A 16,811-nucleotide genomic window follows, 5' to 3' on the forward strand; every position below is an offset into this window, starting at 1 on the left:
CAGATGAGCAAACACTGAAAAATACGTCTTGCAGATGTAAATGCAGACGTCAAATAGACGTCTCCGTGATGCACGTATGCTATCAAGGCCATGGTTTTATTTATAGTAAGTGTAGTAACCATGTTTTTTTGGCGTATTGATTACCATTTGTATAACCAGTTTTACTACAAATACCGTGGTTAAACCATGCAAAACCATTACCACAACCATTAGTGTAGCAAAACCATGGTTAATTTGTGGTTACCATATAGTAACCATGTTTTGTTTTTTGTAGTAAAACCATGGTTTTTCGTAAGGGATATCTTGTAAGTGACTTATTCCTACCAGCATTTTCCATAAAAATGTCAAAGAACACAGTAAATTATTGTAATTTTTAGCGGGTTTCTAGCCCCTGACTAGTGGTCTGTCTGCTTTCCAAACACATAAAGCAATAGATCCTTTTAGAAAATTAACTTCAAAAGATACAAAAAGAATTAGGGATAATCAATGAATTATGAATAATTTACTGCCATTGTGTGAATATTAAGTAATCATGTAATCATTAAAAAAATAACTGCAGTCTGATTATGAGTATTTTAAAAATTGCATTTTAAATCTGATTATGTAATCCAGATTATATATAATCAGTTACTACCCAGCACTGTCAAAGTGTATTGTTGTAGCTGCTATAATTGTAAGTGAAAATTGAATTTCCTTTAAACAGCATTCAGAATCTTGATGCATTTTTACTTTCTTTTTTAATGACAGTTATGGTTGTCACAGCTTTATTTTATAAACTATAAAAACAGTGGCATTTTGGTCAAGACCCTGGTTACCATGGTGCATTTTTGTAGTGGTCTTCATTTAGTCATGGCATGCTTCTGGTTAGTAAAACATATGAAAATTGTTTCAGGTAAACCAAAGGGAATTGCTCCTTTCATCTCTCAAGCCCTCACTTTAATAGAGCTTGAGTAAACATGACAGGAGCCTGAAAACCTGCTTCCTGTAAACAACCCCAGACACACTTCTCATTGAGATGAGCTGTGAAAGTTGCATTTAGCCACTCTATCAGTGTTCATCTGAATAAATTACACAGCTCAGAACAGTCCAAGGGCAATATATTATAATGTGCGAGCTCTCAGTAATATCCTCCCTCCTGACAGCACACGCACATTTGTTTCCTCAGGTCTAGAGGAAGACAGAGGATGAAGACTGTGATTGTGGTGCATGGTGGCGTGTGGGCCATCCCGGACATGTTAGCCGAAGCATCTGTGGCTGGAGTCAAGAATGCTGCGCAGGCAGGCAACGCTATTCTTAGGAATGGTGGGACTGCAACTGACGCTGTAGAAAAAGCTGTGAGGTATTTGGAAGATGACCCAACGTTTGATGCAGGTACAGTGGGTACGGACAGTATTCAGACCCCCTTAAATTTTTCACTCTTTGTTATATTGCAGCCATTTGCTAAAATCATTTAAGTTAATTTTTTTTCCTCATTGATGTACACACAGCACCCCATATTGACAGAAAAAAACAGAATTGTTGACATTTTTGCAGATTTATTAAAAAAGAAAAACTGAAATATCAAATGGTCCTAAGTATTCAGACCCTTTACTCAGTATTTAGTAGAAGCACCCTTTTGATCCAATACAGCCATGAGTCTTTTTGGGAAAGATGCAACAAGTTTTTCACACCTGGATTTGGGGATCCTCCGCCATTCCTCCTTGCAGATCCTCTCCAGTTCTGTCAGGTTGGATAGTAAACGTTGGTGGACAGCCATTTTTAGGTCTCTCCAGAGATCACTGAAATTATTTATATATATATATATATATATATATATTATTTTTTTAAATATATATTTTCACCTTGAACCGGACTTTTTCAATAAAAGACTTCAAGCAGAGGAAGTGCAGATTCAGTAGTTTGTCAGAGACTTCATCTAGGCTCTGAGTGGGACAGTATTTCAGCACACACCCTTGACACTTTGTTAATGGCCATCTTGAGAGTAAGGTGAGAGGTTCTCAAATAATTATCAGATTACAAGGAGGAAAGCAGGGTAAAACAAGACACTTCATTAACACACCCGGCCTGTCGGTGCCAATCTCATTTGTGGAGGCTAACTGCCACCATAAGTGAAATGGCTAATCCTCCACATATCAGAGCACATTCAGTGGGTCATCAGGATCAGTTTATACACTAGGGTAAGCCAGAGGCACAGACTGATCAATATATGAATAATTCAATCCTGTTTAGAGTATTAAGAGGAAGACATTAGAGTGGATAGCAGTCTGGAGTATGTCAGGGTGTCATGACAGAGATAAGAATGAGATATGTGTGTGAGAATGAGATAATGTTGTATTACTCTAGAACCTACCTACAGTATCTGTCTGTCTGTCGATCCGTCCTTCTATATACACTGAAAAAAAATGATATTTCGGACCAACTTTTAAAAAAAACTCTGATTTGTTACAGCCAAATTAGTTTAGTTTTAATTCTCAAATTATACTTATGGTTTGGTCCAACCCTAACATTGTAGATCAATATATATATATATATATAGAGAGAGAGAGAGAGAGTATATAACAACTTAATTTCAATGTTCAACTTAATGTTCAATTTAGTTTACACTATAAAAACTTCAACAGACCTTAATGATTATTGTGATCTCTATTTAAAATATGCATTATATTTTCTGTTCTGTAAAAAAGAACGAAAAACCAATCTCATGTTAATCTTGAGTACCTTTATAGTAGTATTGCATCCTTCATATCGCCAAAAAGAGATTTTAGTTTTATCAGATTTAAAAAAATAAAGATACAGCTTTACGATTCTCTCCGGAAACAGCCGAGTTCCTGGAGGCGTGCCGTGGGCGGAGCTAAAGAGTGACGAGCGTCGAACCAGCATAACATAGAAATTTGATGCAGTAAGTTTTACTTACCGCCTGCGGTTCCGACTCATGACCGGGATCTTTTATCACTGGGACCGCTCCATCTTTCAGTATCAAACGATGTGCAAATCCAGCGTCGAACTGGGCCTTGTTTATAATATTCGTCACTGAAATGACAGGAACAAACAAACACACGTGCACAACTCCGTTGCTGCCCCGGAAAAACAAACCGCATCCACTGTTCACTTAAAGCTGTGTTGCTTGGGAAGCTGAACAAGGTTATCTTTCCCTCACATCTAAAAACACACTTCTTTGGAGACATTAGTGATGTTACATTCTGTGCCGAGGAGCGTGTGTCGAAAAATCCCGGCAGCTTTCAGTGAAGCGCGTATCGAGTAGTGATGTTAGGTTCTTGAATGAATCGTTCTTTTGAGCCGGTTCACAAATCGAACTGAATCGAGAATGTTTCAATATGCGTTGACACGTGTTATTGCTTGATGACGTCAGGAACCGATTAATCGGCTTTTTGAACCGGTTCAATGTGCCGATCTGTCCGAAAAGAACCGGTTCGCGGAAATGAATCAGACTTTGCATCACTAGTATCGAGGCTTGTATCGCTTTAGTTTAGAGCAATGACGTCATTGATGACGTCCGAAGCCTCACTTGGCCTGACTGGTTCAGGAAGCGGTTCAAATCTTGTAAATTCACAGTTCTCTGCCCTGTTAAACCCCGCCACTTTCCAGTTTTAGACTAATAATATTGCCCCTCCTGCCTATTATGAGAAAAAACTTGATTTACACACATTTGATAGCCCCATTCATTTCAAGCCAATACGTTTATTACACAGTTATGTTATATTATGTTATACAATCATTATATACCACTAGAAAATACACATTATATTAATATAAATAGATAAGTCTATGTAGAAATTTATTTTTCCCCTTCACCATTATTTCTAAGCCTTAACTGGCGCAAAATACAGTGTATCATACATCACATCAGGTCATCTGTAATGTATCTGCTTGTTTTACACTCTTTGGCCACCAGGTGGTATTGTGAGCAAATGAAGCCTCGAGAAATGAGCCCTTCTGTGAACCACTTGGCTGAAAATCTTCAATGCTTCATGAGGCTTCATCTCGCCATCACTAGGAGACATTCTTCTCGAGCAAGTCCTGTGCAGCGCTGTCAGGAATGAAGCACGTTGATGGACGCGCTCTTGCTCTTGCTCTGGTTGATGCTCTGGTTGATGTGTGCGCGTCAAGCGGCAACCTCCCGGTAGGGATGGGCGTATTGATCCGAAGTATCGATACTGATGCGAATATCGAAAGTATCGATACTCAAACAAAAAATATCGATACTAAGGTGTTTTTTATTTACCAGTGATTTTGTTTATTTAACAAAAAAAATAATAATGCGTACAATATGCATTGAATTGGACGAATAACCTTTGTTAGCGAGTAATTGTGTAGGATAGAACTATTTTCCTGCTCATCTGAACACGCAAATGTTGCAAGACAGAACTAATCAATCACAGAGAGCGTTCACTTACTCCTGCCAGTACATTCAAACAGGGCTGCTTTTCCCAAAAGTATCACAAGAAAGCATTAAAGCTTTTGGGAACGGCAACCCTGAACAATGCTTATCAGAGGACATAAGGACAGAGTTATTTCACAATAAACAAACTGAAATTGTAGCTTACATAGTTTGTGCAATTACAGTTATTTAAATTGAACGTTGAAAGATAATATTGATCATGTAAAAGTTGCATTTTATGCATGCAACAGCCATTCTTTCTAAAGTGTTTTTGAAAAATCACTTACTCTGCCTTTAAACATCTCCGATGACGTTCATTGCAATGTTTTTTTATCGCGTTACAAGGTAGGCTATGAAACGGATTTAATTGAGTACAGTAACTGATTTTATGTGATACGCTGTCATGGCATTCGGCTCCTCACACGTGCAGAAGTGGGCAGCCCTAGACTGAGAGCTGGCATCTGCATTATAAAAAGAAAAAAAAAACTTTAAAGATTATTTACGATTAATTATTGTTGCCAAGTTATCTAGTCGTTGCTTGTTTACAGTGCTTTGTTATTATATGGAGAAGTTTAGATCGCAATCTGTCTAATTTGTTTGTCTAAAGAAGTGCCGACCGATGTATGAAAGTACACAAGTCACACCGTAATTTAAAAGCGCAGACTTTAATGTACAGTAAAAACAGAGGCAGAATACCGTATAACTCCAGGCTGGCACAGTAATATTGACTAACGGCTAAACAGATGCAGAGCACCGTAACTTAATTTGAGCACTCTAAAACCAAGTCAAAGAGCGGTAACTGATGATACTGTGTTCTGCCTTGGTTTCTCCTGGGCTTTTCTCCAAGATACTTATACACATGATAAAGGAGATCATATATGTCCCAAAATTATCAATAACATTTCGACCATCGATTAGTGACGCGCGGTGACACGCTTCCAAGATGGCGGCGGTCAGCTCCGCCCACTTTAGGCTTCAAAACATCTCGGTTACGTATGTAACCTTGGTTCCCTGAGTAGGGGAACGAGAAAGGTGCATTATCGCCACCTACAGTGTTGGAGTGTGGACCAAAGTTTACCCATTTAAAAAAAAAATCTCTTTATCAGTTCTGTTCTTTTGAGATAAAGAAATAAGCTCTCTAATCCATAAATTATTATACTTTTAAGTTTTATTTCTTCCACTCCCACCTATAAGTTCCTCCTTCTTCATTGTTTCTCTTTCATAAAAATACTTTTGACAAACGTTCCACTGACTACTCCACACTGCTCACATAATCCTGTTGGAATCCTGTAATGACAGGCTCAAAAGGAAATAAATGCCGGCTGATTTTCGGATAGATTTCAATCAGTGCTCTTTGTAATGATATAGATAGATGTCTTATACAATGATTTATACACGTTTAAAAGACAAGCATATAGCCAGCACTTTCAACTTATTTCTCAGGGTAGATTTATTTTGAAAAGTTAATTTCCATGTAGGCACAATTTTCAAATATTAGCTACGTGTAACATGTTAACCTACAATACACTAAATTAGTTAGCGCAACGAAACCTGCCATTAAACACTCTATTAAAGGCTTTCAACAAAGTAAAAAAATATAATAATTTAACACAAAACAATTTGTGAATCTGCAACACAGTGGCTTCAGTTCACAATGGCAAGACCAAAAGAGTCATTCAATCTTACAATATCACATTGCAATGACAACATAAAATCAAATCCTGCAGATTTAATCCTGACCAAATCAACAGGCATTGGTTACTTTAAAGGGGTCATATGATGCTGCTAAAAAGAACATTATTTTGTGTATTTGGTGTAATGAAATGTGTTTATGCGGTTTAAAGTTAAAAAACACATTATTTTCCACATACTGTACATTATTGTTTCTCCTCTATGCCCCGCCTTTTTGAAACGCGTCGATTTTTACAAAACTAATCGGTCTGAAAAGCGAGGTGTGCTCTGATTAGCCAGCTATCCAGTGCGTTGTGATTGGCCAAATTCGCTTTCACAATGAAAAACACAGCGGCCTAGCATGAGCGAAAGCCCCGGCTTACCGTGAGCTGAGGCGGCGGGATCGAGAACGGCGGTCCCGGCGGATCCAACAAAGGAGCGGTGAAAACGGTGAAGGCTGATCCGGTGATCCACAGCACTAAGTTGATGTATTCCCTCCGCGACCAGCACGGATCAGCTCTAGGCATGTCGGAGCGGATATCGTCCTCTTTTGGAAGATCAAACAAAGTAGTTTCGCTTTCACAACGAAACACACAGCGCCTTCACGACATGGCAGCGGCGGCAACAACTACAATACTACAGCGAGAATAAAAGTTACGTCTTCTTTCTTTGCGTGAACATTTGGGCGGCGTTATGTAAATCTTCCCACATAGTGAGGTAGATATGTGGGGGCGTGTTAGAAAGAGCCGTTTTAGGTAGGTGTGGCTGACTCTTAACTTTTATAAAGAATATCTCTTTGGATTTGAGACTTTAGTCTTTGCAACTTTACAGATCTTCTTTATGCACCAAGAGCTTGTAACACTCCAAAGAGAAAGGGAAAATTGAAATCGCATCATATGACCCCTTTAACAGCCAAGTCTACTACAACCTTAAAACAGATCTGTTCAAAATACCTTTATCCACTCTATTTTAAGGGCAGTTTAAGACACTTTTTGTCACATTTAGCTGTATTAAGGCCCATTTACACCAAGACCGGTAACTATAAATGATAACTGTCTATAACTAGCGTCCACACCATCAGCCTATATAACGTTGTTTAGTTAATATTAGCTCGAGCTCTTTAAAGTCAGATGGATTCTGATTGGCTGTCAATGTTTTTATCCTTCATCAGCTGGAAACAAACCGCTCATAAAGTGACTCAAACAATGTTGTTCTTCTCGTTATCATTATAGCTGTGGTTTGGACTTCCCTATTCGCACAGAATAACGAATATTAAAACTTAATAGTTAAAGGGATACTTCACCTAAAAATGAAAATTCTGTCATTAATTACTCAACCTCATATCGTTCCAAACCCGTAAGACCTTTGTTCATCTTCGGAACACAAATTAAGGTATTTTTGATTAAATCCGAGAGCTTTCTGACCCTGCATAGACAGCAACTCAACTGAAATGTTCAAAGCCCAGAGGACATTGTTAAAACAGTCCATGAAACATCAGTGGTTCAACGGTAATTTCATGAAGCTACGAGAATACTTTTTGTGCGCAAAGAAAAACAAAAAGTCGTTATTTTTGTTTTCTTTGCACACAAAAAGTATTCTCGCAGCTTTATAAAATTAAACTTGAACCGCTGATGTCACATAGACTATTTTAAATATGTCCTTACTACCTTTCTGGGCCTTGAATGTGGCACCTGTTTTCAAGCAATTTAAAGCTCTTAACTTTCTCTAGCAATGAAATCTTTCCAAATGTTTATCCCGTCTTCTTTTTTGGTCTCCCAAACACACTAATGGAATCTGCACTGCTCAGTTCAACAGCGCAGCGTGGGCGAAGTGTGTTGCGACCAATTAGATCATGCAAAAGTTTATTACTATTTTTTTTTCTTTATTCTCACTGTCACACTCTTTGAGTTACTTAGGTGATGTCTGTCTGGAGGTAGAATTATTTTCTGCATACCATTACACCATTACCTAACAGCATCAAGCTTAAAAAATAACCACACACAGAAAAATTATTATTAATACTCCCATAACCTTGGTCATAGTCTCTCAGCTGCTGTTATATAAATGCAGTAGTAGATATATAAGATATGTCAAAGACATTAACATTTTCATTTTCACCAAAGTTCACCTTGTGAGGTGTTGGACATGGAGGAAACAAAACCCAATGAATACATGATAATTGATTAGTTTCAGCACCTGTCTTGACTGCCCCAAAAGACCTTGGCCTTACAGTGGATTGGCAGATCTTCTTTAATAGCCAGTATTAAAAATTCATCATGTCTTGATCAATACTGCGATCAAGCTTCACTGACCTCATGATCTTGCTTTGCAATCTAAAATGCACAGTATTTGACAAAGAAATATGACATTAATAACCACGTTAATATTTAAAAGTTTCTTAAGCCAGAGTTATGGTTTAATCCATTGTGATGTTGTACAGAAAGTTACACAGAGAAATAAAATTGTCTCAATAAATAATAGCAGTTCCACATGGAGATATGGACAGTAAATATGAAAATAAAGTGAAAGGGTATACATAAGTTTTTGATTTATGAGTAAAGTTCTGTTCAGTAACATAAATGACACACAGTCATACTTCAAACATGACATTTTAAAGGGAAACCATAGCTTGAAACAAGCTAGTATGTAATCTGCTTGCTAAGTCATGACGTGTCAAATACTATTTCCAAGTTCAACCCTCTACTCTGTTTCAAGTAAGAAATCTCAACAGCTGTTTATGAGAACAAACTTTTAGAAACTCACAATGTACATTACAGTCTCCAGGCTGTACCTCCAAGACACCAATATTTTAACAATTGATAAAAAATAAATCACTGTCTGTCCTACTGAGATTTCAGTATGAAGGTTAGGATCAAGATTTTTTTAAAGAGTAGTACAGCACACTATGAGTGCATATTTGCACCATTTGTTATTTGCTTTTGGGATATGAAGGAGCGTTTGTACCTGGAAACAGTGACACGTGAAATTAGACAACAACCAGACTGGATAAAGTAAACATTTAGACTACTAATCATCTCCTTAAACCCTTTTTGTGGTTTTTACTTAGACAGATCATGTCATGCTGACAGATAGAGGAGCCAGCATGTTTGCGGAGCACATTGGTATTCCAGTAGCTAATGATTTGGTGACTGAGCTGGAACGTAAAGACTGGGAACAAAGCAACAGCTATCCTGACGGTGTCAAAAAGTTTTTCAACACACAGTGGTGGGTAATTTTGTCAATTTTGTGCTCTTATGTTTTTAATAGCTCCTGATTTCTTGACACGTACTTCATTTCAGACAATGATTTTGATACAGTTAAAGTAAATTGTCAACAGCATCTTTGGAAGGCATTTGGTTTTACTTTTTCCTCTTTCAACTATCATGAAAAAATTTAATTATAGAAAATGCATTTTGTGACCTCTTTCCATCCGTGTGTTGTGGATTCTATACTGTGATAAATCATTATTTAGCCTTTACAATCTTTAAACTGTTTTATGATGCTGATTTTAATACAATGTTCGTATATAAACACATAATTAAAATATAGTGTTTTAAAAGTATAGAGATATAATTATATAAAATATAGATTTTATATAGATTTTTTTGGCATTGAGGCCATGGGCTGAGAATGGCAGCATATTGACGTGCTGGCCTGCACAGAACTCAGGTCATTCCCTGAGGCCTTCAGGCAGTGCAGTTAGAGCTGTGTGGGCTCCAGCAAAGCAGCCTTACCTGCCACCTCCACTTCCCCAGGCTGAGTGTTGAGTAGAAGTGGAGTCAGGGCCATGGCGGGGTGTAACCTCAGCCCCCAAGGGAGTCTGTAAAAATAGTGCTGTGGAGGTGCTAAGTGACAGTTGGCTGAGCTACTGCCTTTCATCCCGCCCCGCTGTGGCTTCATTATTGATAGCCTCCCTCTGCTCGCCCTGTACCACCATCACTGGGCTTTTTAACACACAGGCCCTAGAACTCAATTACCCTCCACCTGGTGATTACACAGCCTACCTCTGCCCTTCTGGTTTGGCCATGCTTTTATAATACAACAGTCACCCATGTGCCAGTACTTCCTATTCACAGCATATTGATCACACCAGATTAAAGTATTGGATAAATCTCAGTCATGTGATAAATAAGGGTACCACTATTCAGGATCAAAATACAGTTTGAAAAAAGTATGTATGAAAAAAGCATAGAATAGAGAGCAATGGTAAGAGTTAAAAAAATTAAAATTACATTCACTTTTTCCATTTCAATTATTACTTGCCTAGACTTAATGTGAGCTATGAGGTTGTTAATCAATTATATATATCAAGCATAGCATTAGTTCTGGCAGGTCACGCCAGTCAAGCTTGTGTCAACTGACTTTCAGCTGATCCACATCTACCAATAGGAATACGACACCTGTCACTACTTCCTTATATAAGGTTCATTCAGTATTATTCAGCAGCTTATCGCTTTGCTCAGGAGCTAATTGCCCTCCTCCATCCCCAGCTCCTCCTTTCGTCCACAGTCAGGACTTGGCATTCGATATTCCTAATTGAGTCAGACACTTTTATCCTGCATTATGTTGTTATGTTCAATTGTAATTAAGAACATTAATGATATCTGCTACATTTATGTTGGTTCTGTTTACCCTAATGGGGTTATTGCTGCTCTCCCTGCTCTTATCCATGCTAGGCATTTTTGACAATAGTGGTCCTGAAGCCGTCAGTCTGCTTAATTTAAGATTAATTAATTAATAATTTTTTTAATAATTGTGTTCAACAGAATTCCTGGAATTACCCATAATTCTGTAAAGAACTGTCCACCACCAATAATATAATTGCCCTAAAAGAATTCTTTAATGCCCGACCCCCTTCCAAAAAGCACTGAGAATTACATAATAGAGTAAGTCTCCCTACAATTTTGAATACTTATGTATTTGTATGTATAGGCATGTTTTGCAATAAATGTAAAACTTGCTTCTATATACACAATAAACGTCTTTAAATCAATAGTTATATTTATGCATCATTTTCGTTTTAGGTCAATTACAATGCTTCATGGGATTGTAGTTCTTTTCCTCATTAAAGCTGTTAAGGACACAGTCGTGTACCTTTGTTGTTGTTTTTTGTTGTTGTTTTTTTTACTTTTTGTCCAATTTTCAAATTGCTTCAAATCAAAGTTTGTAATGTTTTGATTTACCTCATAGCTGGTTCATGGTTTCTAACTCTTCAACAAAGACTTTTTAAAAATCCCATGGGAAAAATGAACAGGAAAAATGATTCCAGAACCAAGGCCACTGAAAAAGTGGCAGGGCACGGTTGCACTCCATTGCGAAAATAACTCCATCTCCATCTGCAATGGTCACGGAAATGGATAACCCTGCCCCAAACTCATGCCATTGGCTGAGCCAGTGTTTCTATGCTGTGGTCGTCAGTATTCCCAAACACTACAGGTTTTACACTTTTCGACAGAATCAACATTCAAATAGCTTACTGTTGTCTCTGAATATTAAGATGGGATAGGAGAGCGAATTTTAAAAATGGAAAACTGACACTAATTTATGGAAGTCCTTTTCTACCTCAGAATTTTTTTTAAATTAACTGTAACTTTGTAAGAATCAATATTACCATTTATTTCTTGTTTTAAGTTTCATCTCACAATTACCATTTTTATTTTTTACTCTCGGGCAGAAACAAGCTTCCATATACATCTGCTTTAAAAGCATACTGTCATTTAGTTTTAGTGATTAGTATATAGAAACTACATTTACAACAGAGTTAAGACAGCCACCTGTTCTTCTTAATGAGAACTCTAAACTTCAATATCTGCACACTTCATTAGGCTGTTTATGAATGTGTGAAGAGTTACTGCAAAACTCTGTGATCACTTTGAAGTGTGAAATACAGTCCACTGTCAAGCTGCTTTTAAAAGCTGTTTTTACCTAAACCGATGAGCAAGATCCAGGCATCGCCGGTGATTTAAAAGAGCAATCAAGCGCCTGCTAAAAATGATTGATGCCTGAAATCTGGAACCTGACAAGTGATTCTTCGCCAGCTGCTTCAGACAAATATTCTTCACGAGGACCATTTCTGGGGAGAACGACATGGAGGCTATTTTCTTTCATTTCACCTTGAACCACTGTCCTCCATGCGGCTTCAAACTCATAACACACACTTGTTTTCCACAGCACTGCTGCCTTAATCAGAGTTTCATGGGATATGAAACCTGTGAAATACTAGGGTCTCTGTTCATCCCACATTCCACTCTCTATTCTATTTCCTTTCAGGTGAAGAAAGGTAGACTGGAAGACTGATGTGCACATCATAAGAATTGTGTTTTGTTTTGTTTTTTTGAAGAACAATCCATACTTTTTCATGTGTGTCTACAGAAATATCACAACTGATACAACACTTTCTTTGCAATCTTTCTGAGTGTACTTTGCCAGACTAGCGGCTGTGATTCAGATTGGCGAAGGGCACTTATTCTCGCACTCTTCCTTTGTTGACAGGCAGATGATGAGTCAATTTTGGGTGTGCTGGCACTCTTAAAAGCATATATGAGGTTGTCATTAGCATCATCCCTTTCAAACATCACCAGTACAGTACAACGTGCAATTTTTTTTTTTTGACTGAAAATCACATAGGAAACAAAAGTAATTGCACAGAGGCTATATTTGGAAGGGAGTTTGAGGCTTTTATCCAGTAGATTATGACTGCAGCATATTAAATTGACAAAAGTCTGTCTGATGAAGAGGAACTAAGCTAGAGGCACATCTCTGAGTGTGATGAATAATAATGCGGTCTCTTCAAAGCACCTTTTGAAAATACCATGTCTGAGACCATAAAATTATAGATCTGAGGGGAAAAAAACTCTCAGAGCTAATCTTTATTATTCAAAGTTATAGAAGATTTTTTATAATTATAGGAGCCATGATACCATTGGAGCGGTGGCTCTGGACTCTTTGGGTAATGTGGCTTGCGCTACATCCACTGGAGAAATCAGAAACAAAATGGTGGGAAGAGTCAGAGATTCTCCTATTATAGGTGAGTCAGATCAGAGATAGAGGACAGAGATAATCTCAGTGTCACACCAATATTAATTTTGAAGCAGTGCCTCGGTTGAATGAGCCATTTTGGTTTGAAGGTGTCAGCTCTGATCAATACTCAATTGCCGAGGTAACACACATTAACGTCTGACTCTGTCTGTGCAGCTGTCTTTTCCTGTGCGATAAGGATCTGGTGGATATGCAGACAATAGAAGTGGAGCGGTCTCCTGTACTGGTCACAGAGAGTCTATTCTCAAAGTCACCTTAGCCAGATTAATCCTCTTTCATATGGAGCAAGGTATGAGACTTTTACACTAATCCTGATGAGTGTGTGAGTGTGCATGCATGCTCATTTACATTAAAGGGGTATCCATATTTGATTAATTTTGTGCCTAATCCATTTTTAATGGATTTATTTTATTTACTTAAAAAAAAAAGATTTAGTATCTTTCAAAAGTTTGGTATCAATAAGATAAACAAAATTAATACTTTAACACAGCAAGGATGCATTACATTGAATAAAAGTGACAGTAAAGGCATTTACAGTTAGAAAAAGATTCTGTATCAAATAAATGTTTTTTTTTAACTGTCTATTCATATGAATCCTAAATGTGTCATGGTTTACATAAAAAATATTAAGCAGCACAACTGTGTTCAGCATTGATAATAATAAGAAATGTTTCTTGAGCAGCAAATCAGCATATTAGAATGATTTCTGAAAGACTGGAGTAATGATGCTGAAAATTCAGCTTTGCCATCACAGCAACAAATTACATTTTAAAATATATTAGAATAGAAAACAGTTATTTTAAATTGAAATAATATTTCACAATAATATACATTAACACTCTTGTTGATTAAATAATTGCAGCCTTGGTGAGCATACGAGACTTCTTTCAAAATAATTCATTTGGTTATTTGATGCATAGCATGTCTGTTTTCTATAGATTTTTAGGTTAACATTTATATTAATGTATAAGAGAACATGTATATGTTAGGTCCTTGTCTTAACTAATTGGTCCTGAAGAGCATGTCACACTGATGTCAATTATAATACTTACAATAAATATAATACTTATTTTTCAAAGTCCAGTTAGATGCCAGGTTAATCAATATCACAGAATTACAAATTACATAAAATTGCATAAAAAGACAATTGTACAATCATGGCTAAATAAGATTAATTTTCAGTATTTTCTTGTATATTTTGAATGAAACATTCTCATCACCCATTTATTTTTTTTCCCACCTGCTATGTGTCTTCCATTTTGTTTGTGTTTTTACTCTTATGCAATATATTGTTTTTGCTTGCAAGGTGTCGATCATCTGTACTCCTTTACCATCACCCACATGTTGCTATTATTATCAAATTTTGTATAACCAAGCAGAATGAATGTCAAACCACACAAAAACCGAATGCTGCTGTTGCCAGTCATTTTAATTGGTGTGTGTGTGAGAGAGAGGCAGGAAGGATCGGATGTGCTGCCACAGTAGGCGGATGATAATGAGGTGTGTGTTTGTCTGAGGAAAGAGTGTGAAGGGTCAGCAGGCTATTGTTTGCTTTGGTATTCTGCGGTAATGATACTGCAAGCGCAACCACTCTGTTTTTATATACCAGTTCATTATTTTATCAATTATTGGGCTTGCCGTTAGGGTCTCAACTATTTGTTTAACATTTGTGTACTTGATCAGTGTGATCAATTAATTTAGATTATGTTTATTTTTAATAACAGTGCAAGTTATTGGTACCATTGGCACTCATAACCATTACTTATAATAATAATAATAATAAATATGATGAGCATAAAAGATTTATTAGTTGGCTAGAGGCCGAAGAGTCCCCAGTTAAAGGAAGAAAATGAATTCACTGCCCTGAAGAACAAGGAACAGGACACAAAAGAGAAGGATTAAAGAGAACTAAAAATAGACATTACATTTTTGCTAAACACAGTATTTCCATATAGAAAAACATGCAAACTCACAATGCAAATATTAAAGATAAAAATGTGAATAATTTAATTTTGTTGCAGTCTTTGTCTTGTTCCTTGGCTGATGTTTTCTATGTTGGACTACTAAGACTGTAATACTAAGACTGATGGAATGAGAAAACCATGAGAGCAACATATATTGTTCACTGTGTGACCTGGACAGGGACACTAAGGACACATACACTGACGGTGCAGTATTTCTTCATAAGGTACACAAAGATCAAATGCACTTGATTTTTTTTTTCTGTTGTGCTGGAAAATACCAGAAATATACAAGCACAATAGAAAATATTGTGAAGTTGAATGAACCTATGTACACAACCTTTTAAATGTTTGGTGTTGGTAAGTTTTGTTTTTTATGTTTTTGATGCTCACCAATCAAAAATACATTAAAACAGTGATATTGTGAAATATTATTGAAATTTATAATTGTTTTCTATGTTAATGCTTTAAAATATAATTGTGATGGCAAAGCTGAATTTTCAGCAGTATTACTCCAGACGAGTCACATGATCCTTCAGAAATCATTCTAATATGCGGATTTGCTGCTCCAGAAACATTTCTATTATCACGGTTGAAAACAGTTGTGCTGCTTAAAAATTTGTGGAAAAGTTTTTGATGAACAGAAAGCTCAAAGAACAGCATTTATTTGAACTAGACTTTTTGTAACGATGTAAAATACTGTCACTTTTGAGCAATTTAATGCATCCTGGCTGAATAAATGTATTAAGGGTGGACAATGGTAGTAACAGGTGATGCCAGATTAATAGATGTGTACGGCCTTATATAACCTTAACGATTTTAGAATCTCTATCATTTTATTTATGCAGTTCACATTGTGCAACACTGACCGGAAATGCTTCTGACGAAGTACTGTAAAAATACATGGTCAACTGATGGCAGCCAGATAAACTGACTGCTAACGGTATCACATACTTGAGCGTTTCCTTTGTGAAATGCAGGGAAATCAGCCACAGCCGCCGCCTCACTTCAGTACATGGGAGAGAGAGTGAAGGGATGCGGAGGAGCTATTGTTGTGTCCTCCACAGGGGACTGGGCCGCCAGCTTCACCACACCACGCATGGCTTGGGCCTCCATTAAAGAGGACGTCCTGCACTACGGGTTAAATCCCAAAGAAGATTTCACAGAGAGGCTGAAATGATAACATTATACTTTAATTGTATTTTCATTCATTATTATGAATTTCTTAAATCTTTCAGCTAGTTAATTTATTTTGCTAGATTCTATCAGTTTCTATGTGATTAACTGTATCCTTTATACAACAGCACAACTGTGTTCAGCATTGATAATAATAAGAAATGTTTCTTGAGCAGCAAATCAGCATATTAGAATGATTTCTGAAAGACTGGAGTAATGATGCTGAAAATTCAGCTTTGCCATCACAGCAACAAATTACATTTTAAAATATATTAGAATAGAAAACAGTTATTTTAAATTGAAATAATATTTCACAATAATATACATTAACGCTCTTGTTGATTAAATAATTGCAGCCTTGGTGAGCATACGAGACTTCTTTCAAAATAATTCATTTGGTTATTTGATGCATAGCATGTCTGTTTTCTATAGATTTTTAGGTTAACATTTATATTAATGTATAAGAGAACATGTATATGTTAGGTCCTTGTCTTAACTAATTGGTCCTGAAGAGCATGTCACACTGATGTCAATTATAATACTTACAATAAATATAATACTTATTT

General features: G+C 36.7%; 1 protein-coding gene across 1 annotated transcript; it reads left to right on the forward strand.

Annotated features, from left to right (window-relative positions):
* The first annotated feature begins 1,184 nt into the window (after positions 1-1,184).
* On the forward strand, positions 1,185-16,253 carry LOC107743598 (isoaspartyl peptidase/L-asparaginase-like). The gene is made up of 5 exons (XM_016556927.1): positions 1,185-1,371; positions 9,142-9,295; positions 12,979-13,097; positions 13,287-13,397; positions 16,050-16,253. Exons 1-5 carry the CDS (start codon positions 1,185-1,187, stop codon positions 16,247-16,249), a joined length of 771 nt encoding a protein of 256 aa, XP_016412413.1. The 3' UTR covers positions 16,250-16,253.
* The last annotated feature ends 558 nt before the right edge of the window (positions 16,254-16,811 follow it).

Source organism: Sinocyclocheilus rhinocerous, unplaced genomic scaffold (genome assembly GCF_001515625.1).
Source record: "Sinocyclocheilus rhinocerous isolate Xijiao unplaced genomic scaffold, SAMN03320098_v1.1 scaffold677, whole genome shotgun sequence".
In the NCBI taxonomy this organism is placed as follows: Eukaryota; Metazoa; Chordata; class Actinopteri; order Cypriniformes; family Cyprinidae; genus Sinocyclocheilus; species Sinocyclocheilus rhinocerous.

Coding starts and splice junctions, on each gene's coding strand:
- LOC107743598 (XM_016556927.1), top strand. CDS start 1,185: ATGAAGACTGTGATTGTGGTGCATGGTGGCGTGTGGGCCATCCCGGAC. Junction 1,372..9,141: donor TGACCCAACGTTTGATGCAG/GTACAGTGGGTA, acceptor TTACTTAGACAG/ATCATGTCATGCTGACAGAT. Junction 9,296..12,978: donor AAGTTTTTCAACACACAGTG/GTGGGTAATTTT, acceptor TTATAATTATAG/GAGCCATGATACCATTGGAG.